The sequence below is a fragment of the Pan troglodytes genome, chromosome 8 (assembly GCF_028858775.2).
Source record: "Pan troglodytes isolate AG18354 chromosome 8, NHGRI_mPanTro3-v2.0_pri, whole genome shotgun sequence".
In the NCBI taxonomy this organism is placed as follows: Eukaryota; Metazoa; Chordata; class Mammalia; order Primates; family Hominidae; genus Pan; species Pan troglodytes.
In genome coordinates this window covers 144,499,374-144,526,341 of record NC_072406.2, presented here as the reverse complement: position 1 = coordinate 144,526,341, position 26,968 = coordinate 144,499,374, and the positions used below count along the sequence as shown (strand labels likewise).

General features: G+C 54.8%; 1 protein-coding gene across 3 annotated transcripts in view; it reads left to right on the top strand.

Annotated features, from left to right (window-relative positions):
- STK32C (serine/threonine kinase 32C) overlaps positions 1-26,968 on the top strand; it is a 126,037-nt gene that overhangs the window by 12,700 nt on the left and 86,369 nt on the right. Inside the window, exon 1 of one of the 3 annotated variants that reach the window (XM_508118.8) lies at positions 10,062-10,458. The exons of 1 other annotated variant lie outside the window; for it this stretch is intronic. In XM_508118.8, coding sequence (XP_508118.2) covers positions 10,197-10,458 — 262 coding nt within the window. In that variant the 5' untranslated portion in view covers positions 10,062-10,196. Of the gene's footprint in view, positions 1-10,061; positions 10,459-26,968 lie in introns of those variants that run through there. One more of the 3 variants, XM_009459543.5, reaches the window with a different exon arrangement.

Genomic DNA, 26,968 nt, shown 5'->3' with positions numbered 1-26,968 from the left:
TGAAATGTTTTTTCTTTTCTTTTCCTTTTTTTTTTTTTTTTTTTTTTTGAGGCAAGGTCTCACTCTGTTGCCCAGGCTAGAGTGCAGTGGCGCAATCTCAGCTCACTGCAACCTCCGCCTCCCAGGTTCAAGCAATTCTCCTGCCTCAGCCTCCTAAGTAGCTGGGATTACAGGTGCGCACCACCATGCCTGGCTAATTTTTGTATTTTTAGCAGAGACGGGGTTTTACCATGTTGGCCAGGAAGGTCTTGATCTCTTGACCTTGTGATCTGCCTGCCTTGGCCTCATTTTTATTTTTTTTAGACAGTGTCTCACTCTGTCATCCAAACTGGAGTGCACTGGTGCAATCCTGACTCACTGTAGCCCTGACCTCCCGGGCTCAGGCGATCCTCTAACCTCAGCCTCCCAAACTACAGCCACGTGCCACCACACCATGTGAATTTTTAAAAATTTTTGTAGAGATGTCATTATGTTGCCAGGCTGGTCTTGAACGCTTGAGTTCAAGCAATCTGCCCGGCCAAGCGTCCTATATGTTCTGGGTACAAGTCCTACACCAGAAAGATGACTTCCAACCTTTCCCCTTGTCTGTTTTCTTAATTGTGTATTTTTGAGTGCCAAAGTTTTTAACTTTAGTGAAGACCAATGAATGAATTTTATGCCTCATTCATGCTTTTGGTGTCACATGTAATAACTCTTGGCCTAACTAGAGGTCATAGAGATTTTCCCGTGTTTTCTTCTAGAAATTTTATAGTGTTAGCTCCTACATTTAGGCCTCTGATTCAGTTTGAGTTATTTATGTAAGGGTCTAGGTTTATTGTTCTCATATAAATTTTCAATTGTCTCAGTACCTTCAGTTTTCTTTGGGAAGGAGTTTTAAATTACAAATTCAGTTTCTCTTGTAGATAAATTATATTTTTCAAATAGTTTCTCCATTTTATCTGAGTTACAAATATAATGTACTGGTACTACATTTTCACAACATGCCTTTCTTTTAAGTATCTTTTTTTTTTTTTTTTTTTTGAGATGGAGTCTCACTCTGTCCCAGGCTGGAGTGCAGTGGCGTGATCTTGACTCACTGCAACCTCTGCCTCCCAGCCCAGGTTCAAGTGATTCTCCTAATTTTTGTAGTTTTAGAGACGGGGTTTCATCATGTTGGCCAGGATGGTCTCAATCTCTTGACCTCGTGATCCACCAGCCTTTGCCTCCCAAATTGCTGGGATTACAGGCGTAAGCCACCGCGCCTGGACTCTTTTAAGTATCTTTACATTCTAGAGTGATAGCCTTTTCTTCATTTCTAATATTCTAATTCCTCTTTCTCCTTATTCTGTAATCCTGGGGCTTTATACATTTTAATGACTTTTTAAAGGATCACTGATTTGCTTTGCTGATTTTCCTGATCTTTTAGACAGGATCTCACTCTGTTGCCCAAGCTGGAGTGCAGTGGTACGACCATGGTTCGCTGCAGCCTCAACCTCCCAGTCTCAAGGGATCCTCCCGCCTTAGCCTCCCGAGTAGCAGGGACTACAGGTGCATGCCACCATGCCTGGCTAATTTTTTTATCCTTATTTTTTGTAGAGACTGGGTCTCACTATGTTGCCTAGGCTGGTCGTAGACTTCTGGGCTCAAGCAATCCTCCCACCTCAGCCTCCCAAAGTGCTCGGGTGACAAGTGTGAGTCACCGTGCCTGGCCTTATTTTTTTAACTTTTTATAGCTCATCTTTACTCTCTTCTCCCATGAACAAAACTTCCCATCTTTGCTACATCGGCTTATAGTAGTGATTTTTAAGATATGTAATTTATTTCTTAAATTTTTTTTTACAATTTATTTCTTTCTAATTGGCAAATAAAAATGATATATACTTATGGCATGCAACAAGATGTTTCAGAATATGTATACATTGTGGAATGGTTTTTTTAGCTTCTTAAGACAGAACTTAGAAAACTGATTTTTAACATCTCTTATTTTTCTCATACAGGCATTTAAAACTAGCTGCATCTCATACATTTTATTAGTTTGGTTTTTATAATCATTCCATTTGAGTATTTTTTAATTTCCTTGTGATTCATTATTTGATAACGGATTATTGTTTAATTTCCAAATGTTGGACTCTCTTTTATAATTGATGCTTAATTTCATTGTGTTCAGACAACACATTATATATTATTTCAATCCTTTGAGATTTATTGAAAATTTTCATTTTGTTTCAGGATATGACTTATCCTGTTTAATATTTCTTGCACACTTGAAAATAATGTGTAATATGCAATTATTGGTTATTGTGTTCTATAGATGTCGATCAGGTCAACTTGCTTAAGAGTGTTGCCCAAACTTCTATATCCTTAGTAATTGCGTATGTGTGTACCTGTTCTAGCAATTCCTGAGATGGAAGTGTTAAGCTCTGCTACTATGACTGTGCGTTTGTCTATTTTTCTCTCCGGTTGTCAAGTTTTGCTTTATATAGTTTAAAGTCTTCTTGTTAGGCACATACATATTTGGGATTGTTAGGTATTCTTTTTTTGTGCTATCTATTTATTTATTTTACTTTTAAGTTCTGGGATACATGTGTAGAATGTGCAGGTTTGTTACATAGCTATACACGTGCCATGCTGGTTTGCTGCACCTATCAACCCATCATCTAGGTTTTAAGCCCCACATGCTTTAGTTATTTGTCCTAATGCTGTCCCTCCCCTTGCCCCCAAACCCCCAGCAGGCCTTAGTGTGTGATGTTCCCCTCCCTGTGTCCATGTGTTCTCATTGTTCAGCTTCCACTTATGAATGAGAACATGTGGTGTTTGGTTTTCTGTTCCTGTGTTAGTTTGCTGAGAATGATGGTTTCCAGCTTCATCCATGTCCCTGCAAAGGACATGAACTTATTCTTTTTTTTTTGAGATGGAATTTCGCTCTTGTTACCCAGGCTGGAATGCAATGGTGCAATCTCGGCTCACCGCAACTTCCGCCTCTTGGGTTCGAATGATTCTCCTGTCTCAGCCTCCCAAGTAGCTGGGATTACAGACATGCGCCACCATGCCTGGCTAATTTTGGATTTTTAGTAGAGATGGGGTTTCTCCGTGTTGGTCAGGCTGGTCTTGAACTCCTGAACTCAGGTGATCTGCCCGCCTTGGCCTCCCAAAGTGCTAGGATTACAGGCATGAGCCACTGCGCCTGGCCATACTCAATCTTTTTTATGGCTGCATGTTAGGTATTCTTAAATAATTGATCCTTTTATCATTTGAAATGTTCCTTTTTATCTCTAATAATATTCTTTGTCTTGAAGTCTACGTTATCTGATATAAATATAGCTACATCACCTTTCTTATGATTATTATTTGCATGGTATATCTTTTTTCCATCTTTTTACTTTTAAATTCTTTTTTAGTGTTTAGATTATAATTCATCTTTATATTTAAGATGCAGCTTTTAGAATCAGCATATACATATTAGAGTCTTGCATTTGTATCCAGTCTGATGGTCTCTATCTTCTAATTGAAGTGCGTAGTCCATTTACGTTTATGGTAATCTGATGGTCTCTATCTTCTAATTGAAGTGCGTAGTCCATTTACGTTTACTGTAATGATGAATTCTACCACTCTGCTCTTTATTTTCCTTGTGTCCCATGGGTTGTTTTCATCTTCTCCTGGTGATTTTAGTTACATTGTATCTCCTCTGTTGGCTCGTTAGCTGGGCCACTTTTTAAAGGCATTGCTGTGGATCACGATAGCCACCCTCAGTCTGTCACAGTCAAACCTGAGCTGTAAAACAGCACTTCCAGGGAATGTCAGAAAAGCTCAGCAGTGTCATCATCTCTTTGCCCTTTGTAAGTTGTGCAGTTTTACATCTGCACATGCTATCAGGCAGAGTGTTATTAGTTCTGCTATGAGCGATGAATTGTCTTTCAACATGAAATTGATTTGCCCCTCCTTTATGTAGATGCAGAAGGGCAGAGGGGCAGAGAAGGGCGGGACCCAGGTAAGGTGGTGCATCACGGTGCTGGCCGAGGGCTGACGGCTGGCTGAGTTCTGATACAGGCTGCTGCTCCATGGATGCCCTGCTTGGCCAGGTAGGATGCCTTCACATGGGCAGGAGAGAGACTCTGCCTGCGAACTCTTGTGGGAAAGAGGAAGGAGAGGTGGCTTATCCTCCCAGCAGTGGTTTTCCATTGGCCAAAGTTCACTGCATGGGTCTTAAACAACCCCCACTTCAGCAGCCTTTCAGGAAGCCAGAGCTAGCATCTTCCATGGAGCTCATGAGGCCTCTTGACCTGGTCCTTGTCATCTCCTTAGCCTTCGTCTCTTGCCACTCCCTGCCTCAATCTCTCCAGCTTAACCAGCCTGGCCTTTCATTCATTCCTTTCTTCTAAAGCATCACATTCTTGCTCACCTCTTGGACGCTACCCATGTTCTGCCCGGAGGGCTGCTCTCCTGCTCCCCTTTGGCTGATGTCTGCCCATCTGTCAGGTGTCAGCTCTGCTGTGGGCTGCCTCGAGGGGGTGTCCCTCATGCTCCGTTGGGACTGGCGTCCACTCCTGCTCTCGCAGCCCTCTGTGCATCCCCTCTTTGCCTGCTATCCACTGGGTTCCCGTCCCCCTCGCTGAGAGGGGTGCATGCTCCATCTGACCATTCACTATGTCAGCAGTGTCTGCTGCAGTGCCTAGCATGGAGCAGGTGCTTGGCAAATGTCTGTCATGTGGCCCGTGTGGCAGGGTCCTTTTCAGCCTTAGAGGCTGCCTCTGTGTGGATGGTAAACAGCCACGGCGTTTAATGTTGCTCATCTCAAGGCCAGTGCTTGTTAGCTGCTCTAAGGGTAGAGTGTGTGACTTAACCGTCACTCGGCATGGCCTTAGGTCCTGTTTATAATTTGGTATCTTATTGCCACAAAGAGCCATTCCGTTTGTCTTATGGTCTCTAGCTTAACATTAATGCTGGTTGGTTGTTGTGTCTAAATCGTAAAAGGGAGGGGGTATCAGGAGACCCGTCTGACCTCCCATCCCACCATCATAGCCAGGAACTCAGGTTTTTAATTTAATTTAATTTTATTTTTTGAGACAGAGTCTCGCTCTGTCGCCCGGGCTGGAGTGCAGTGGCGTGATCTCGGCTCACAGCAATCTCCACCTCACAGGTTCGGGTGAATCTCATGCCTCAGCTTCCTGAGTAGCTGGGATTACAGGCGTGTGCCACCACGCCTGGCTAAGTTTTGTATTTTTAGTAGAGGTGGAGTTTTGCCATGTTGGCCAGGCTGGTCTCGAACTCCTGACCTCAAGTAAGCCGCCCACCTCGGCCTCCCAAAGTGTTGGGACTACAGGCATGAGCCACTGCATCTGGCCTGGAACTCAGTTTTAAGGTTTTTCTGGAGTTTCCTTGGCCAAGAGCGGGTCTGTCCCATCGGTTGGGGGCTTATGGTTTTAATTTTAGTTTACGTAGTGCAGCATTGAGCCACCAAGAATTCTTGCCAGGCCTTGAAACCTCATGGAACTTGCCCTGCTGGATTTGAACTTACTTGGGACCGATGACTTTTTTTATTCCTTCTTATTTCTCCCTTTTGAAATGGGAATGTATATCTTATGCCTATCTCATCACTGTACCTTGGAAGCATATTTTCCAGTTTCACAGTTACACAGATAAAGGGGAATTTTGCCCAGAATGGATTGAACTGAGGTCTCACCCATGCCTGATTTAGATAATGAGTCTTGGACATCATTTCTGATTGTCTAAATCAGGCATGATTTAGACAATGAGTCTTGGAGACTTTCGAGCTGAAAATATTTAGACGAGAGGCTGGGTGCAGTGGCTCATACCTGTAATCCCAGCACTTTAGGAGGCTGAGTGGGGTGGATTGCTTGAGCCCCAAAGTTTGAGATCAGCCTAGGCCACAGTGTGAAATCCTTGTCTCTACCAAAAGCACAAAAAATCAGCCAGGGGTGGGGTCATGGATCTATGGTCCGAGCTACTCAGGAGCCTGAGATGGGAGGATCGCTTGAGCCTGGGAGGTCGAGGCTGCAGTGAGCCATGATAGCACCACTGCACTCCAGTCTGGGCAACACAGTGAGACTCTGTCTCAAAAAAAATCTTGAGCTGGGATTTTGGACTTAGAGTTGCTGCTGTAATGGTTGGGACTTTGGGGCTGTAGGGTGTGGTGAATCCATGCTGCCCATGGATGTGGTGGGTTAAATGGTGGCCCTTTGCCACCAAAGGACATGTCCGCGCCAGCCCTGTGAATGTGACCTTATCTGGAAAGAGGATCTTTGCAGATGTAACTAAGTTAAGGATCTCAAGATGATATCATCCTGGAGTAGGGTGGGCCCTAAGTCCAATGACAAGTGTCCTTATAGAGGAAGAAAAGGGCGGAGTAGACAGATGAAAAGGCAACGTGATGATGGTGGCGGCAGGGGCTGGGGTTGTGGGTCCTTAAGCAGAGCTGAGCGGTGAACTCATGCTCGGCCCCGGCGCACTGCAGTGGGGGCGAGGGCTTCTTCCTAGCGGCTGCAGCCCGTCCTGCATGTTCTCCATCGCTGTGCTCCTTCCTGAGTCACCAGGTGGCCACATGACCTTTAGAATCGATACTGTCACCATAGCAACCAAGTGTCCCCACACGTGGGCTCCAAGGCCCTGGCCTTCCAAGAATCCTCAGTCCCAGGCCCCGCCAGGGCTGAATCTGAGGGCACCACGGCCATCTGTCTTCCATTTCCCAGGAGGGAGGCTGTCCGTGGATTCTCCGCATAGGTGGACACCAGCATCGGAGTCCCATGGGAGCCCATTTCCTGTTTTGGGGGTCAGTTCTGAGATGTGTTTTCCAGCAGGAAACAGCACACACGAATCGTGTGATGTGAGGAGATTTAATAAAAGGACTCTTTACAAAGGCGTGGGCAGAGCACGTATTAATTTCATAATGATGACAGAAGATGAAGCACACATCTCGGTGTGACTGAGCTGTGTGCCAATTATGTGGCAACGGAGGACCCATGTCCAAGGCATGTCCCTCAGGAGGCGTGGCTTTATGGACGCATTATGGACAAATGCACATGAAGCCTGGTGTCAGGGACTGCACCTTGTCCCCCAAACCACCCCCGGCCCTTCAGCACATGCCACGGCCACTCACTTGCTGTCCTGCAGCATGGACCCTCCTGTCCTCCCGCACAAGCCGGTTTCTACCTTAGGGCCAGCTCCTGCTGTTGGAACCCGGACACCTGGCCTCCCTTGGGCTACTTGTTCATGCTCCGGCCTCAGCATCAAGACCACCTGCTCAGAGACTCGTGCCGGACTACCCAAGTTAAAGTGGTCCCACGATCATGCACGTGCTGCCCAGCCATGTGCCTTCCTGTGTGCTCCTGCGTGCTAGACGTCAGTGCACTGAATGCATTTATCTGTCACATTGTCACTTGGTCTCCTGTCATTGGAAGGGGCAGACACCGTCGCTGCCCTAATGAAGTTGACATTCCCGGGCAGCATGGGCACACAGGGGAACTCAGGAATTCTCTACTGGTCTCACTGCCCCTTCCCATCCACAGCTGGCTCTGTCCCAGCCTCAGTCCCTCCCAGCATCCCCCTAGAACTTCAGAGCTACCTCCCATGAGGCACCAGGGGTTGGCATCCTCTTGGGGACAGCAGCTCCTGACCCCTCCTGTCTCATGCCTACACTGTGCACCTCTTAACGCTCAGTCTTGTGTTTGCCTGGACCCTGAGCCGTGGCTGGACAGTACAAGAGTTGCACCTGGACAGTACAAGAGTTGTGCCCTGAGCCCACAGGCCCCTCCAGGGCTGATCTGCACTGGCCAAATCTTAGGACCCAGCATTCTTTTGGGAGCTGCTGTTTCCCTACAGATCCTTCCTGTTTCCTGACTGAGAGGCAGGTGCCTGGCTTGGTGTTTGAGGCTCACAGCAAGGGTGAGGTTGGAGGGTCTCCTAGTTAAGTGTGCAGATGTCCCCATGAACCCCTCTGCCCCCCTGCACTCTTGTCTTCTGCAGGACTTGGTATCCCTAGCTCAAGAGCCCCTTTGGACCCTCAGACCAGAGGACTGTCCATCCCCAACTGCCCGGGCCGGGGAGGCGTCCTGGGCTCTGGCTGTATTCACATTCTCCCGCCTTTTGGGGTCCTGGTTACCTGCAGGTCCTCAGCCTCTCCAGTCTTCAGAGTCAGCTTCCTACCTGCCGTCTGAAGTCCATTAACATGCCTTCCCTTCTCCTGTTCCCTCTTAGGTGGTGGTGGGGACGTTATACCTTTTATTCCTTTTCTGCCACTTTCAGGGGTCAGAGGGAGAGGAGGAGAGGCGATGATGTATGTTCAGAGGCTGCGTGTTTTGGGAGGAGCCCTGGGGAGTCTGATGTGCGCACCGGGTACGCAGGGTTCCAGGCACTGCCCTGCCTTGGTACCTCCCCTTCCAAACGCTCCTTCACCACTCCTGCTGGGATGGGCACCGAGGGCTTCCTCTGAGGCAGGTGCTGAACCCACTGCCTTCTGCGTGCCTGCTGGAGAATGGCAACTTTGAAGGAGAGCAGAGAACAGAGCTTCGCAGCTGCAAGGGCTGAAAACTCGGCTCTGTGCACTGGAAGTTAGAGACCGATGCGTTTGTGCTAGCCAGGCAGGGAGAGCTGCGGTGGCTGGTTGGTCAGGTAACCTAGGTTATGCTGCCATAAAAATACCCTCTAAATCTCAGTAGTGAAATGCATGCCATGTGTCCTAAGCGGGTGCATGTCCAGGTGGGTGCATGTCCTAGGTAGATGGGCATGGTTCCATTCCTTATAGTCCCCAAGGGATGGGGGCTCCTGTTGGCCCAGAAGCCACACAGACTTCCCGTGCTCACATTTCATGCATCAGGCGGTTAGGGCGGGCGGCCACACTGAATGTCAAAGGCCGTGGGGAGGCAGGGCTCACAGTGGCTGAATGACAGGGTAGACAGTTGTGCGCGGTGGGAGGGACGGGAGCGGGAGACACTGGCCTTGGAGCCAGGTTGGGGATCCGCTCATCGTCCGGGCGGGCAGCAGGAGATCCCATCTAGGATTTCACCGAGGAGGAAGAGACCCCGTTTTTGTGTCCTGGTTACAGGGCAGAACTTAAGGAGGTAAAGGCTTCCTAAAGTCAAACAGCCCGGTAGCAAAAACCGATTCTTCAGTGACAAGCGCCAGGGGCAGGCGGCGAGGCTCCATGCAGAGCCGCGCCTTCTCCAGGGCACTCCAAGGCGCCCAGCACTTTCCGCGCAAGGTCGCGCCTGGCCCTGCGCAGGGGCAGAGGTGCCCGGAGGTCAAGCCGCGCCCCAGGCCTCCGAAATACGCCGAGTGCCGAGGCCCCTGTCGCATCTGGACAAGGGGACCCTGGGCGACTCGGGCACGCGGTCTCAGGCCGGACGGGGGTCGCGAGGATGGCACGGGGGTGCCCGAGAGCGCGGGCGCACGTGCTCAGGGCTTAGCGCCCACCCCAGGCGCCCGCGTGTGCGCGCGCGCAGCCAGGCCCGCCCTGCCCCACCCCACCCTCTGGCGCAGCGCTTGGACTCAGCCTGCAGCCTCCTGACCGTGAGCCGGGCTCTGCCCGTCAGATTCCCGCCGCCCGCATCCCGGGCCTGCAGCCCGGCCTCACCCTGCGCAAAGCAGAAGGCTGGAGTTTAGGGCTCCCCGCACTGGGCGGCGGAAGCCCGCGCGCCGGCTGTTTTCACGAAGAAGGCAGGGGAGGGAGGCCCCCGGAGACCGCGAGAAGGTCCCGCCGCCGTGCCGGGCACAGCAGTCCCCGCGCCAGGGACGCCGACCTCCGGGGCCCCAGGATACCCGTGGGGACGCTCCCTGCCTCCCTCGCTCTCGTACCCGCCGTCTAGTCTGAGCCGTGGTCCCCGTGTCCCGGCGAACCACAGCCCCCATCCCTGGACTGGTGGCGGCCACCCAGTCCCTAGCGACACTCCAGGCACTAGCCCCGCCCCTGCCCCGCCCCCGGCTCGGCCCCGCCCCTACCCTTCCCGAAGCTCCGCACCTGCCACGCCCCGGCGCTCAGCTCCGCCTCGACCCCTTCCAGGAGCTCCGCCCCGTCCCCGCCCCTTCCAGAAGCCCCGCCCCTGCCCCGCCCCCAGCGCTCGCAGTCTACGGGGCGGGTTCCACCGCCCAGAAGAGCGCACGGCGGGCGCTGCCGGCCCCGAGCGCTCCGGCTACCACTGCAGCTCCCGGCCCTGCGGGCCGGCCATGCCCCGAGTTCCGGCTGCGGCGCGCACCCAGACCCGGCGATGAGGAGTGGCGCCGAGCGCAGGGGCAGCAGCGCCGCGGCGTCCCCGGGCTCGCCGCCCCCCGGCCGCGCGCGCCCCGCCGGCTCCGACGCGCCCTCGGCCCTGCCGCCGCCCGCTGCTGGCCAGCCCCGGGCCCGGGACTCGGGCGATGTCCGCGCGCAGCCGCGCCCCCTGTTTCAGTGGAGCAAGTGGAAGAAGAGGATGGGCTCGTCCATGTCGGCGGCCACGGCGCGGAGGCCGGTGTTTGACGACAAGGAGGACGGTGAGTGCGGGCACGGGGACGGCGTGGGGGCCGCGCGCTATTGCAGGGGCGGGCGCGGCTGGGCGGCTTTTTCCCGCAGGGGTTCCCCCGGTGGGACGGCTTCCCGGGGCGCCCCGGCTTCCGGAGAAGCTCGCGCCGGGTGGCTGCGGCCCCACGCGAGTTCTGGGCGCCCGCCCGCGTGCTCCGTTTCTAGTGGCGGCGCCGCAGGAGGAGCAGGCTGGGCCCGGGCCCTCGGGGCGAGGGTCCCCCGCGGCTGTGGCGGCTCCGGGCTTGCGCGCGCCTCCGCCCACCGCCCGTGGCAGCCCTGCTTTCCGCTTTCCGTGATCCGCTCGGGCCCACGTGCGGGCTCGTTTGTACTTTGCAGTTAGAGAGGCGCTCACCTGTGCCGCCCGAGTGCGAGTGAGGCTCCTGCCCCACAGGTGGCGGGGCCCGGCCGCTCAGAGGCTCAGTCTCCTTGGTGACCGCGCGGTGTCCATCCTCTGCTCACCCATGTGCGCTGGAGGCAGGGCCAGGCCGTTGTGCAAAGACCTGCCCTGCCAGCAACGAGTGCGCTGTTGAGTCCTGCAGATAAAGCCGCCAACCCCGGGGACTGGTGTCTCCTGAGTGACCGTGCAGCCGTGGGCGCCATAGAAAGCAGAGAAGGCAGGTCAGGTGACATGGGACAGGCCTGCAGGGACACCTCCCGGGGTGCCAGGGGGCCCCGGGGACCCCCGAATTAGCACCTGCAGGGAGGTGTGGTGCCGCGTCTGCCTGTGGGCACTGTAATACAGTCACATGCAAACAAACATACAGCTCTTTTCTACAGGTAACATGCAAATCATTTAAAATCGTACATTGATGACACATTTCATGTTTTTTGACATTTTCTTAAAATATTTGAAATGTGCATTTTTCATTTGTAGACAGCCTGCAGAGGTATGATGGATCCTTCAGAATTTTAGAGCCCAGCGCTCAGGAGCCAGGCTATTTACTTGCGATAAATAATTTAAGCATTATGGGAAATTACAGTAATACGACCTCAGGCCAGCGTTGGTGAGTGTGGGGCCGTGCACCGCCGTTCCTCCGGGAGACGGCATCGGGGATTCATGATGTGCTGCCCAGAAGGAGGGCTGAAGGCCCAGCCACACCAGGCCCCACACGCTCCAGGGTGGCCCATCACTGTGTCCTGAACTTCGGGACAGCAGAACTCACGATGGTGAATGTTTGAGAAATGTTTTTGTTTTTAACATAAATATTCAAAGTAAAGAAAGCCCAGAGTGAACTAGGAGCTGATCAGGAGGCAGATTTGCCTCTAGTTTCTGGCTGCAGGTTGAGAGAACGTCTGAGAAACGCATCTGGTTTAGCACTTGCTGGTGTCAGTCAAGAGCTGGCTGCTCTTCTGGGTCTCGGCACCGTGCTCTCCGGGGGTGGGAGTGGAGACAATGGTGTGGCACTGGGCTGCCTTCAGCTTTGTAGGGTAGACTTCCCTGCGTGTTCACAGTGTGTTAATGTCACGGAATTCAAGGATCACTAGAAAGGCAAAAAGAGCAAGCACAGAGTCTGTCTGTGGGGCTCACGGTCTGACTTGGGAATTATTTCACATCCCCAGCATCACCGTATTTGCCTGTAGTAGGACGGCGGAGATTCGGCTGACGGTGTCCCATGGACGCTGCTGGCTCCTTATGGCTTGGCATGCAGCCGCATCCCGAAACTGAGCACCCGCCGGGACTTAGCTGGGCTTTGTGTGGTGAAATCAGGAGGGCAAGACTAGGCCCTGGCCCGAATAGCAGAGGACATCTCTGGGCGGTGACCGCTTCCCTCCGCTTCTTCCTGTCACTGGCAGGGCACAGACAACTTGGGAGTCATAGCACAGGGTTTGCAGAAGAATGTTCTGCACCTCTGAGTGTGGACGCCGGGGACTCGTGTTGGTGGAAGGGATTCGGTTTGGAAGGAGAAAGGAGAGTCTTTTAGGAAGGGACTGTTGCCCCTGAGTCCCACCCCTTTCAGGTTGGTGCAGTCATTTGCCTGGTACTTTCGTGGCCCCGTGGCAGCACTGGCTTAAGGAGGCCCTGGTGCTGTGTTGGTGTCTCGAGTTTACTGAATCTGCACGGTTGCTATGGCAATGCGAGACCTTCCGATGAATTTTTTAGATTAAAACACCTAATTAATATATCAAATTTAGTATGCAGAGAAAAGGAAAAAAGAAATTAAGAGTGCTGTTTAACAAAGTGCCAGGTAAATTTCAACTGATAGGCATAGTTGCGACATATAAGACTAAATGTCCTCTGTTCCTTTTAATCCTTGTGGACTCCAGAACCATTTTCCTAATTTGGCAGATATTTGGTGCATGTACAGAATTCTCTGCACGTCTTTGTCATGCCAGAATTGAGGGTCTCCAGTTTTCCTTCCCCTCAGCCCCTCACATGCTCCCATTCTATCCCTTCTCTGACTTCGGTGAAAAATTCATTTTTGGGGTTGAACTTGGTTAGGGGGTCTTTCTGCTGCTGCTCTGCACCAGAGCTGCATGGCGTTGGGCGAGCCCCTTCATTCCTCTCTGTCTTGGTGTCCTGGTGATACCAAGTGAACCTGAGAGGACGCTCCGGCACCTTCCCGCTAAGCAGCTCTGCAACCTGGGGGGCGCTCGCCCGTCTCGGGGTCACAGCATTGAGTCTCCAGCCTGACGTGGCATTAGCCCGCCAGCAGGAAGTAGCTCCTCCCTGAGGGGGTTTGCCTTCATCTGGGGAAGGCTGGAGTGGACAGGCCCTTGCAGGCTGTGGACGGCCCGCCCTGGGCGCCGGGCCAGGCAGGCAGTGAGGCAGGACCAGGGGCCATGAGACTCCTCAAGTCATCTCTTGAAATTAGAAACACCTTTGTTTTTTCCTAATTATGAAAGCATTAAAATGTATGCATTTAAAAACATTCTATACTTTATGCCACGGTATCTGTAACTTCAGCATTGGGATCACGGTGTCACCTCCCAGCCTTTTTCTGGAAATACGGTCCCAGGTACAGCCGTGGAGAAACACTCTCTCTTTGTTAGCAGAAGTGGGATCCTGCTCTGCATGCCAATTTGCCGTAACGTGCTTGTTGATTGAGCAATATGTCGCCAGCCTCTTCCAGACCTGAGGCATCATTTGTTGGCTGAATTTACAACAGTTCTCAGCCCCAGGCTGTGGACCCGAGTCATTCACTGGGCACTCTTAAAAAATGCAGATGCTCAAGCCCCACACCCATGAACTGTGGGTGAACTGGGGGGGTTTGGTGGGTTGAGGGTGGGGCTCAGGCTTTTTTTTTTAAGCCCCTCTTGAGTTTTACCAGCAGTCGAGGCTGAGATTCCTGACCCTGCAGTGTTCCCCTGAGCAGCTGTGACTTACTCTGCTTACTTAGTTTCCTGTCACAGGACCGTGAGGTGTTTCTGCTTTATAAATATCATAAACGACGTATTGATGAACATCGTTGCAGATCTTTGTGCACTTGGCATTGTTTCCCTAGGATACATTTTTAGGAACCACATTGCTCAGGCAAAGGGGTCCATGTGAAATACCTTAACACGTGTGGCCGCTCAATTGGTCCCTCTCTGAGCATTGTTTGTGGGCCATGCTGTCGTGGGGTAACCCGGCAGAGGGGAAGCAGGGAGACTGACAAGACAGGGAGGCAGGAGCGAGTGCAGTGGGTGGCAGGAGGCACCTGCAGGGGAGAGAACCAGACCACCTGCTGCCAGCGGAGCTGGTGGGAAGGGAAAACCCATTTTCACTTGCTCCAGGAGCGGGAGGGTTTGATCGCCTTTTCCCCTGAATCCTCTCCAGCTTTGGGTATCAGCAATGTTTCTATCCTTTGCCAGTCTAAGAGATTAAAAGATGGCACTCATGCTTTGAGTTTCTTTGATTACCAATGAGGTTCATCATCTTTTTACCTTAAATGTTTAGAGCATTCAGCTCTAAACACATTTCACGTGTTTCCACACTTTTTGAATTGCCTGCCCGTGCTTGTTAGCGGCGTGTGTCCTGTGTCCTGTGGGATGGCAGCCGCAGGTTCCTCTCGCCCTTCCTGGTACACAGGCTGAGCCTTCAGCAGCTTCCCTCCCACGTTCCTCATTTATCTTTTAATGTTGCTACTTGGCTTTTTTCTCTAGGGATGTGTTTAATTTGTGTGTGGTCAGATTCATCATCTGCCTTTGTGGCTGCGTCCGGCCTTGCCATTATGTGACAGCAGTCCTTCCCAGCACAGTTAATAATAATTTAATTCATAAACCTGCATCTGTACTTTCTTCTAGCGCTTCTGTGGTTTCACTTTTTGTGTTGGAAATTGCAGCCCGTAGGGAGTATCGCTTGACAGAGAGTGAGAAAGCTCTCTCCTCCTTGCATTAGTTCTCCTCTTTCCCAGGATGAGTGCAGTTAGGATGTTTCCCCGTGTAGGGATCTGAGGCCTCCCACGCAGCCCCTCACCGCAGAGCCCCAGGCAGGCTGCGCCCTTGCTGCTCCCGGCCTGTGGGACTGGAGTGGGACCGTTTCCACGCTGGCTGCTGCTGATGTGAAGGAACGTTCCACTTTCACAAGATTCACCTTGTGTGTGGCTGAGACTTCGCTGCCTCTTGCACATGACTTCACTTGGCTAAATTCTCGTTAGTCTATAGCTTTGAAGTTCATTTTGTTGGCTTTCTGGGTGGTCTGTCACGTTGCCTTGGAGTGACTCTAGTGGCCCCGTGATGGTTTTGCCTCGTTCTTTCCTTATGGTGTTGCCGGAGCTCATGGAGCAGAGAAGAGAGAAGGTCCTGAGCCCAGGGGCTGCCGAGGGCTGGGGACAGCTCCTGCCGCACGGTTGGTGTGGACGGGTTGTCCTTCCAGAGCGTCAGCTTAGCCCTAGTGTGGGAAAACTTTCCAGTCAGGTGTGGACTCGCATTTTGGAGGGTGCCCTTTCCTTGCCTCCTGACCCTGTGAGGCAGGGGGTGGGGGGGTGGGGGGGTGGCTCTCTGTGTGGCCCAGACACCCATCCCCCACAGTGCAGGCGCTTGGTGGTCAGAAGCCTGGTAGCTGCAGAGGCCCCTGGTCTGGGGTGGGGACTGGGGAGGAGGCCTATAGTCCTGGCCTCCTGCCGGGCACCCCCTCACATGTTTGCTCCTGGCTTCCCCGGTTCTGGGCCCAGCACCGGGTGTCCTGGGGGCCCTTGGGGCAGCTGTGCAGCTTGATGCCTCTTCTCCTTCCCAGCTGTGAGGCTGCTCTAGAATGGACTCGGGACCTACTGTCATACTTTTTATGTAACAAATGTCAGCTCTGCGTGTCTATCCATCTGGTTGTGCATTTTACAAGGCTAAAAATAAGCCGGCTTTTCTTTTAGAACTTGAACCACCCAGCTTTCCAGTGGAGAAGTAATGCGAGGATGCCTTGGAGGTGATTTTGTTGAGGGATTGATTCTCTGCGGGTGAAGCCCAGAGACACTCCAAGGTGATCTGAGGGAGGCAAAGGCACAGACAAGTGTTTCTTCCACACGGAGCCGGGACCGCTCAGAGCAGCTTTCCTGCCTGTCCCGGACCCCCAGTCACCCAGGGCTTGTGAAAATGCGGCTGACCCAGCCGGCCTGGGGTGGGGCCAGGAGCCCACATTTCCAGCCGGCCCCAGGCGGTACCAGCGCTGCTGGCCCGCGGACATACTTTGAGTGTGAGAGCTTAGTGAGTATACAGCCGGTGCATCATGGTGAGTGAGGGCAGGAAACTCACGGGGTGCTGGTCCCTTGGCCCGGGCTCCCGATGGGCCTGGAGGGGGATCTCTAACCCTCTGTACCACGGGGTTGCCAGTTATCAGAGGGCGCCTCGCGGTGTGGACTTTTAATTTGCTTTTCCTCCTTCTGTTCCTCTCAGTCCTCTTGAAGGCCCAGCCTTCTCCACACATGGCCGACGTGCAGCTCCTGGTTCACACCTTGCATTTTCACCCGGCCCAGTAGCCCGCACTGTTTCCTTTACGCTGGGATGCGGCATCTGTCTTCTGACCCGGATCTGAGGCAGGGTAGTCTGGTGTGTCCACTGGCGGGTTCCTGGGGAGTGTGGCCCCGTGCTTTTGGGCGGAGCATCCTGTGTCCCTGAGCCCACTGCGGGGCCTTGTCTTCCCCGTGGACCCCCACACCTAACGGGAGCTCCCAGCTGTGTCAGGCAGGACCCTCCTAGGGAGGAACCCGGGTTCCAGGCCAGGCCCTGTAGGATCACTCAGAGCAGCTTCCCAGACTTCCTCTTGAGCCCCTCGGCTCTTACATCAAGTAAGGGCCTGTGCCCTGTGGCCCTGACCCTGACTCTTCCTGGTTGGGAAGCTTGGAGCTGAATCTGGGCTCATGTTAGTGGAGGACCAGGCCTTTTACTTGGTGTCAGGAAGCTCAGAGCTGAATCTGGGTTCACATTAGTGGAGGACTAGGCCTTCTACTTGGTGTTGGGAAGCTTGGAGCTGAATCTGGGCTCATGTTAGTGGAGGACGAGGCCTTTTACTTGGCGTTAGGAAGCTTGGAGCTGAATCTGGGCTCGTGTTAGTGGAGGACTAGGCCTTTTACTTGGCGTTAGGAAGCTCGGAGCTGAATCTGGGCTCACGTTAGTGGACGACCAGGCCTTCTACTTGGTGTCATTTCCCATCCCAGCCAGATTTTCCTCCTCACCTAAAAAGCTCCGTTGAGCTGTGTGTTTCTCTGAACCTCCCTCCCTCTGCTGTCTGTGTATAACTGGAGATAAAAATAAAGCTCTGTGAACCACCATTTCTCCTGCTGCTGCTGACTAATACTTGGGCACGTGGCGAGACCTTGGTCTTCTCAGCCACCCTCCTGAGTGGGATGCCGCCTTGTTCGGCTCTGGCTGTCAATGGGGGCGAGTGGCCACCCGGGGTGGCATCTCTGTGCCTGGAGCACTTCCTTACAGGTCTCCTGCCCGCCCTGGGCGTGGGCAGAGACGCAGGCCCCTCCCCTCTCCCAGTATACAGGGAGACCAACCTGCTGATTGATGATAAAGATCAGAACTTGAGACAGTTTGGGGAAAGCTATAAGCAATACAATTGTTGTTATTTGTATGGTATGCCTGCTTCATCAGAAAACAGTTTCCTCATTGATTTGAAATCTATTGTTTTAAAAATCGAGGCTGCTGCAGAGATCAGCATGGCTGGGCAGGAGTGCAGACGGAGGTGCTTGCCCTGGCCTGGCTTTGTCCCCCCAGGATTCCATCCAGCCTCCTCTCACCCCACTTCTCCACCTGTGAGGAGGGAGCCCCCATGGTCTCTGCCACGCTTCCTTCTGGGCTCCGGCCCTGCCAAGCCTGTGGAAACCCATCTCGATGTTATTTAAGTTCTGAAGCCAAGGAGATGGTGTAGGTGGGAGTCAGTGTCGCCCCCAATTTATTAAAAATAGGAACCGAGCACATTCCATTTCTCACAGTGATTTAGAAAGTTGACTTTGCAAAGGTTTCTCCTCTTTTGAATTCACATCATGACTCTCCGTCCTCCAAACGCAGAAGGCAGAAAGTGTGATAGAGCAGGAGAGAGGCGCCTCTGTGTTTGGAATGTCTGCGGGAGTCTAGCACGGGCGTTGCACGCGTTCTGGGGCCTTGGCAAGGATGACATTTGTCTTGTTTTGACCACGATGCTGGGATGTGAGCAGGAGTCCGCGGGGGTTTTGGTGCCGCCTACTCCATGCACCTCTGCCTCTCCCTGTGCCAGCGCCCTGGGTCCCGTCCTCAGTCACTTTGGGACGTCTGACCTCAGAGCCTCTGTTCGCTGTGGGAAAGCTGTTCCTGGCGGCTCTTATGCCCAATAACAGGGCTCGGGGTCCTGGCACCGCGTTTCTCAAACCGGGTCCTGTTCGTGCCCAGGGGACACATTGTTCCACTTTTCTATTGCTGCTAGTAAACTACCCCACACTAGTGACTTATCAGCCTCCTTGTGGTTTCTCACGATGCTGTGGGCTAGGAATTTGGACAGGGCCTAGCGGGGACGGGTCTCTCTGCTCTGCATGACGTCTGTGGGACCAGAATGTCCACCGTGGCTCCCTCATCCATGTACATGCACCTTGGCCAGAACGGCTCAGAGAGCTGCGGGCTGGTGGAAACCTCCCCAGGGGTCTTGTCCCGAGGTCTCAGTTAGTTTGCTGTTGGCTGGTGGATCAGCTGTCCATGCTGCTGGGTCTCGTCCTGGGGTCTCAGTTCGCTGTTGGCTGGTGGATTAGCTGTCCATGCTGCTAGGTCTTGTCCTGGGGTCTCAGTCCACTGTTGGCTGGTGGATCAGCTGTCTGTGCTGCTGGGTCTTGTCCTGGGGTCTCAGTTCTGCTAGTAGATTAGCTATCCATGCTGCTTAACGAATTTCCTCATAGCCTAGTGGCCCACAGTGAGCTACATCTTATCGTTTCTGAGTCAGTGATTCAGGAGTGGCTTAGCCGGTGCATCCTCTTGGTGTCTCTCATGAGGCTGTGGTGAAGATGGCAGCTGGGGCTGCTGTCACCTGAAGGTTTGACTGGGACTGGAGCGACCACTTCCAGGCCAGCTTCCCCATGTGGCTCCTGGATGGAGGCCTCTGTTCCTTGCTAAGGGAGCTTCCCCACACACTGCCTGGGTGACTCCACACACGGCACTCAACTTCTTCCCCCATGACCCCAAACACAGCGCTCAACTCCCCCCCAGTGACCCCACACACTGCACTCAACTCCCCGGTGACCCCACGCACGGCGCTCAACTCCCCAGTGACCCCACAAACGGCACTCCACTCCCCCCCTAGTGACCCCACACACGGCGTTCAACAACCCCCCCAGTGACCCCACACACGGCGCTCAACTCCCCCCCAGTGACCCCACACACGGCGCTCAACTCCCCCCCAGTGACCCCACACACGGCGCTCAACTCCCCCCCAGTGACACCACACACGGCGCTCAACTCCCCCCCAGTGACCCCACACACGGCGCTCAACTCCCCCCCAGTGACCCCACACAAGGCGCTCAACTCCCCCCCCAGTGACCCCACACACGGCGCTCAACTCCCCCCCAGTGACCCCACACAAGGCGCTCAACTTCCCCCCAGTGACCCCACACACGGCACTCAACTCCCCAGTGACCCCACAAACTGCGCTCAACTCCCCCCCCAGTGACCCCACACACGGCGCTCAATTCCCCCCCAGTGACCCCACACACGGCGCTCAATTCCCCCCCAGTGACCCCACACACAGTGCTCAACTCCCCAGTGACCCCACACACGGCACTCAACTCCCCAGTGACCCCACACACTGCGCTCAACTCCCCAGTGACCCCGCACACTGTGCTCAACTCCCCCCCAGTGACCCCACACACGGCGCTCAACTCCCCAGTGACCCCACACACGGCGCTCAACTCCCCAGTGACCCCACACACGGCGCTCAACTCCCCAGTGACCCCAAAAACTGCACTCAACTCCCCCCCCCAGTGACCCCACACACGGTGCTCAACTCCCCCCCAGTGACCCCACACACAGCGCTCAACTCCTCAGTGACCCCACACACGGCGCTCAACTCCCCCCCGTGACCCCACACACTGCGCTCAACTCCCCCCCAGTGACCCCACACACGGCGCTCAACTCCCCAGTGACCCCACACACGGCGCTCAACTCCCCCCCCAGTGACCCCACACACTGCGCTCAACTCCCCCCCCAGTGACCCCACACACTGCGCTCAACTCCCCCCCAGTGACCCCACACACGGCCCTCAACTCGCCAGTGACCCCACACACTGCGCTCAACTCCCCCCCAGTGACCCCACACACGGCGCTCAACTCCCCAGTGACCCCACACACGGCGCTCAACTCCCCCCCAGTGACCCCACACACGGCCCTCAACTCCCCAGTGACCCCACACACTGCGCTCCCCTCCCTCCCTCCCCAGTGACCCCACACACGGCGCTCAACTCCCTCCCTCCCCAGTGAGCTGAGCAGGAGCGAGAAGCCACAGCGAGGATCTGAGCCACAGGCTCCTCCCAGCATGTCCTGTTAGGAGCAAGTGAGCAAGTCCAGCTCATCCTCAGGGGCGGGGAGCTGGACCCCGCATCGGAAGGGGCTGCCGTGGGACCTGTGGACATGTCTCACACCACCACAGCCGTCCTGAGAGTCTTGGCTTCTTCTCCCCACTGGGCCCCACATTGGGGCAGCAGGAATTCCTGAGAGGCCCCAGGGCACCCACAGACGCAGAGGAGAAGATGCCGGGCCTAAGCCTCAAGAAGGCTGCCTTCTGCTGGTTGGAGCCAGTCACAGGCCCAGCTCAGATTCAGGGGAGGGACCACACAGGGTGAAGTCTCCGCATCTGGGGGTGGGCTAGGGCTGCTGCGGGTCGGCCGGGCTGTTTGGAAGAGCTGGACATGGGGCTGGGAGAGCAGGGAGGAGTTGGAAGCGTGACCTTCAGGGAGTGGTGCTGCCGCCTGCCACCTGCCAGCATCACACGAGTTCTCTCTCGGCCACCTCTAACCCCAGTTTAGCCACATGGCCAAGCACCAGCCAGTGTACCCGGGTCGCTGCCACAGAGCACCAAGACCCCAGGAGACACAAAGCATCTTCTGAGCTTTGAAACTGAAAGAGCTTGGAGGGAAGGCTGTTTGTACTTGAGAACAAACAAACAGGAAGTTGGAGTGGAGTCAACATCTTCCTGAGTTTGGAAAATAAAGCCCCAGAGACCAGGCGGGTGTGCACCTGCTGCTGGCCGCGGGGCGGGCCCCTGACTACGGGGGCTTCGCCGGGGAGTCTCGGAGCTCTGGCTCAGGGCTTCCTGCACTGCCCCTGGAGGACGCACCTGTGACTGCCAGGGTCTTTGTTTATTTTGCCCCCAATTCTTTTTCCTTTTTCTTGTAAACATCAGTCATCTTGTGTGTCTGAAGTGATGTTTTATCTCCAAAGGCAGAAAAGATAATCTGTAAAGTTAGCACATGACTGAAAGAGGGAAAAAGATGAAATAGGAAGAAAGATACAAAGGAAAAGGGGAGGAAAAAAATCTGTTCCAAAGAAAGCATTGGACCCTGGGACCCCAGCCCCAGAGTGCGTGGCCCAGCTAGTACCGGGGCTGGCGTGGCCCCTGGTGGGGCTGGGAACTGTAGGTGGCAATTGGAAAACCCAGGGTGGGCTAACCAGGCACAGCCACAGCAGGCCGTTCGGTGGATCTTCGGGGTCTGCTGGCAGCGGGGGCGGAGGCACGGGTGGGGTGGCAGCGAGGACTGGCTGCCCTGGACACGCTGGGGATGGCCACGGAGGAGGGGCCGGGGCATGTCCTGCAGAGGGTGTGGGGTGGGAGCCCAGCAGGAGGGGAGTCCTCTGTCATTGGGTCCTGGTGCCCCTTCCCCAGAGCCACAGCAGCCAGAGGCGCAGGAAGGAAGGGGCCTAAGCCGTGACTGTCACCCGCCCAGAAGCTGCACCTGCTCGGGCACCACAAGGAAACAAAAGGTGAAAGGGGTGGTGAGTGAGTGGCGGGAGAGGACACTGGGCAGAGCCGTGCCCAGGCCTTGGCCTCTGTCTGTGGCGATGTCCACCTCCCTGTCTCTGGGCTGCCTCTCCTTCCCTGCACCCCCTGCCGTGGTCTCCCCACTGGCCCTGACACTCCTTTCCAGAGCCACAGAGGCTTTCGGCGTCCCAGAGGGCGCGGGCCTGCGAGTCCTGCCTCTGTGGCCACCATGCCCCGGGGTCGCCTGGGACATCTGCTTCCTGCCTGCTGATCGGTGTCATTACTCACAGCGGCCCCTTTCTGTCTCCAAGTGGCCTGGTTTGGATGATCAATTGTGTGGTTGCCCGGTCTAACCACCAGATGCTGTGCCAGGACGATCTCTTTCTTCCTTTATAGCTTTTTATTATATAATGAGTGACGAGAAAAAAAATTAAGAAATCCAGCATCTTGTGTCATCTCAGCACTGATAACCATTTGTAGTTTTTCACATGACCTCCCAGTTCATACTGGAAAACATGCAAAATCTATGTCGCCTTTTAAATTTCAGGATAGTTTAGATTTATAGAAAAGTTGTGAAGCTGATACAGAGAGTTCCCTTGTTCCCCAGAAGCAGTTTCCCCTCACGTCACCGTCTGGCATTAACCGGGTACATTTGTCATATAACTAGAGGGCCCGTATTGATACCTCGTTGTGAACTGAAGTCCACACTGGGTTCAGATCTCCTCAGTTGTTCCCCGGTGTCCCTTATCTGTCCCAAGATCCCATGTTACATGAGTCTCCTGGCGCCTTAGTCTACTCCGTGCTGTGACCGTTTCTCAAACTTGCTTTTTATGACCTTGACAGTTTGGACACTGGTCAGCTGTGTTGTAAAATGTCCTTTAACTGGGATTCATTTGATGTTTCTCTCAGGATTATGGGTCTTTGGGAGGAAGACCACGGAGGTAAATGCCATTCTCATGATGTCATACAAGATTACACGCTGTCCACACACCTTCCTGCCGATGCTGGCCCTGTCACTGGTGAGGTGTCTCCACCATGACGTCCCCTTTCCCCCTTTTCCACACTGTCCTCCCTGGCAGGATGGCACCATATGCAGCCCACACACTGGGTGTGGGGGTAGTTATGGTCCCCTCATCAAGGGGGCTTATCTATATACGTTATTCAGAATTCTTTTTTTCTTTTAAGATGGAATCTTGCTCCGTCGCCCGGGCTGGAGTGCAGTGGCACAACCTCGGCTCACTGCAGCCTCCGCCTCTGGGTTCAAGCGATTCTTTTTCCTCAGCCTCCCGAGTAGCTGGGATTACAGGCGTGCGCCACCACACCCAACTAATTTTTGTATTTTTAATCGAGACAGAGTTTCACCATGTTGGCCAGGCTGGTCTCAAACTCCTGACCTCGTGATCCGCCCTCCTTGGCCCCCTGAAGTGCTGGGATTACAAGCGTGAGCCACTGCACCCGGCCTGGAATTCTTCTGTGTAGATTTGTCTCTTCCTTGAATTAATTCTGTTACCCCGTCATTGATATCACTGTAGACTCATGGGTGCTGATTTTACACGTTGGTTGTAATTCGTCACTGCTTTGATTTCTTCGTCACCCTGTCCCAGTCTGGCCACTGGGAGCTGTCCGTTGCCCTGGCTCCTTCGACACCCCTTCCTCGGTGCTTTCACTGTTGCTATTGTGAGTTTCTGATCACTTCCTCACATTCGGGCACTGCACGATGCTGCAGGCTCACCCCGTGTGTTTCCTTACCCAGCCCTAGAACTGGCCATTTCTCCAAGGAGCCCTGGTTTCTTTGTTAGGAGGATGGTGTTAGACACTGAGCTCTGGGTCCCATTGTGCTCCTTGCTCTGGGGGGACAGTGATCTTTTTAAAGTACAAAGCCCATGTTGTCACTGCCGGCTTAAGACTCTTAGCTTTTCCTGTCACTTTGTTTGCTCAGCTTAACGTGGTTTCCGTGCACCTGCTCTGTGCACTGCCGGTGGGCGTGTGAATTGACAGGCCTCCTTTGGAAGCTGTTTCTCTGGGTTTACTGAAGTGGCACAGTCCACACCGAGAGGGGCAGAGGCCGCTGACATCTGGAGCTGTCCTGGCTCCGCTGGCCGGGCCTCAGTGTTCCCTTGTGGACCGCACATGATTTACCCGCGTCATACACAGGCAGGACAGATCACGATGAAACAAAGCCACCACACGTGGCAGCTGCAGGACCTGTGGCCTGTCTCCATGGTCAGGACTTCCGGGGAAGGGGACGGAAGTCACTGCAGGGCTCTGGAATACAGAACCTGGGGCTCTGGGGGGAAGAGCTGTCCATGGTGCTGGCCCTGGGTCGGGGGCTGGTGCACTGACCCATGCCTGGATCAGAGGCTGAGCTGTTGGCTGTAGATGGTGCGAGGTCAATGGCTGATAGCTGTGTACACAACTAGCTGGAGCTCCCGAGGGGCTAAGAGTGAGCCATGCATGTTCGTGTCCCGAGAGTGGAGAAGGGCGCCAGGCATCAGATGGCGTTTGGTGTGTGGCTGTTGAGTGAATAAGCAACATGCTTTATTTCCCATGCTACGAAAGTGTCAGCCCACAGCCCTATTTCTTAGCCCTCCATTTTCAGCAAAACTCAAACTCACTCACTCCCTGCCATCTGCAGGCCTCCCCTCCAGTTCTCCCAAAACCCAATGGAGCTGGAATCTGCCCTGCCTGCCCCAAAGATGCCTTGGGGCGGGCCCCTCCCTGTGGCTGTGCTCTGTTCCCAGCCTTCCTTGGCCTCGACCTATGGCAGGGTCTGACACTCCTGATCCCCAACCCCCTTCCCCATGCCCACTCCATGGCCTCCTTGGTGGATCCTCCTCCTCTCTGACTCTGACTCTGCCGTGCTGGGGCCTCGGGGCTCTTTCACCTCCCGCTCCACCCACACACTGGTGATCTCACGGTTCAAATACCACCTATATGGCAGCGACTCCCAATTCCTGTCTCCAGCTGGGACCTGTTTCCCACATTCCAGGCTTTTCCATCCACCCTCCGACTCGACATCGCCACTCGAGTGTCTCAGTTCGGCAGGTTCAAATGCGAGTCCTGATGCCCCCACGCTGGCCCCGCCTGAAGGCCCCTGCCTGTGCCCACCTCTGAGCTCCCTCAGGGGCCCCTTCCCTCGTGCCTGTGACCGTCGGGTGTTCTCTTGGCTCTACCCTCTGAAGGGCCCCCTCTGCCCTGGCTCCTTCTGCGTCCCCGGAGCAGGCTCTGCCCCAGCTCTGGTAGGGCTTCCTCGGGGCTGCCCCCACCCCCATTCCCCAGGCAGTGGCTGGTGTTGCCCAGTCTGCTGGACCTCCCACCTGCTGGGCTCCTGGCTCTGTTCTTCAGGCCGAGGCTCACCACGTGCCTGGCTGTGTGATCTCCCCACCCCCACTCTGGCCCTGCCTGCCCTGCGTTCCCTCCGCTGTAGCCGGCCTGACTGCTGCTTCTTAAAAGAGCTCTGCCCATGGCACCCTTAGTGTGCCTGGCCGGCTGCCTCGCTCCCCTGGCCCAGTCTGGGTGGCAGACGCTCTGCAGTAACGTCCACCCCAAGCCAGTGGCTGAGGATGACAGGGCCTTCATTCTGCCACCTGCCCTGTGTCCCCATGAGTCCAAGGGAGGGCTTGGCTCGCTGTCACACTGGCCTGTGTGAAGGTGCAGCCACCAGGGGCTGGAGTGGGAGAAGGAGTGTTCTGAGATGTCTTTTGCTGGCGAAGAATTGCCTGCCCTGGCCTGAGAGTGGCTCACAGCTTGCTGGCCAGGACAGTCGCTTGGCCCTGGGCCATCTCAGAGCCAGGAGGGGAGCCCGCCAGGCACCAGGCCTGGGTGGAGGGACCGTGAGAGTAGCGATGGCCACTCCATCCTCTCAGCCAGGCCCACTCTAAGTCCTGCCCCAGCCCCCCGGCCTCAGGCCTCTCTTGGCTCTTCCCCAGCGCTGCCCTCCCCGCACGCATGCACGCGCTGCACTGACCGCCCCGCACGTGCCGTGCTCCCCGCTTGCTGATGTTTGCCGTTCGCCGCTCACCTCCGGGTCAGCCTCTTGCCCTGCACGTTGCGTGGGGCAGGTTTCGTCTCCTTGGCTCGGTCTTGTGTCCTGAGTGACTTGCAGCACTGGAGCAGGTGAGCACCCACCGAGTCAGCAGGAGGACGTCTGCATGGGGAAGGGAGGGGAGAGGGACCAGGGAGGGACCGGCAGCGGGTCGTCGCGGGGCTTGGGTGCCATCCCCAGAGGGTGAGAGGTTGGCAATCTGATGCCCTCCCTCACACCTTTCTTATAGAAGAGCTCCAGGGGATGGTGTCAGCCAGGCCTCTGAGAGTGGCTTCCCAGGGTCTGGTGTCTTTTTTTCGATAATTCCAGGGCCTGCTTTGGGTGGGGGTCTTGCGTTGGGTGCCCCTCAGAGCACCTGGGCTGGCACCGGGAATCTGTGGATTAGCCTGTATGGGTATGAGCACAAGCATGGGAGTGCATGAATATGGAAGCATGTGTGCAAGCACGAATGTATGAATGTGTGTGCATGAGCATGTGAGTGTGTGCATGCATGTGCATGTATGCATGTTTATGTGTGCATGAGCATGTGTGAATGTGTGTGCGTGCATGCGTTTATGTGTGGATGAGCGTGTGTCAGTGTGTGTACGTGCATGAATTGTTTACATGTGTATGAGTGTGTGGATGAATCCGTCAGACTGAGTGTGGATGAGTGTGTGGGTGAGAGAGTGTGTGTATCGATGTGCATGTGGTGAGTGTGTGAGCCTGAGTGTGGATGAGTGTGTGACTGGGTGAGAGAGTGTGGGTATCGATGTGCATGTGGTGAGTCTGTGAGCATTGAGTGCCCGGATGGAGAGGCCGAGGCCGATACCCAGGCCCTCGGTGGCAGTGAGGGGACCCTGTCTGGCTGACGCATGGTCCTGGGGGTGCTTGTGAGGGCTGGGCTTGGGCTTCTGGGCTCAGAGTGTGCTGCACTGGCTGTCTACTCCTCGTGGAGGTGCTTGTGTTGGCACTGGATGTCCAGGGTGTCAGTCTGCGTCCAATGTCCTTGCTCTTCGTGACTTTAGAGAGTAGCTGAAGTGTTGAGGCCCAGTGCTGACTGAGGTCTGAGGCCAGTCCTGGGAGGTGCTCAGTCCCTGTAGGAGCCTTGG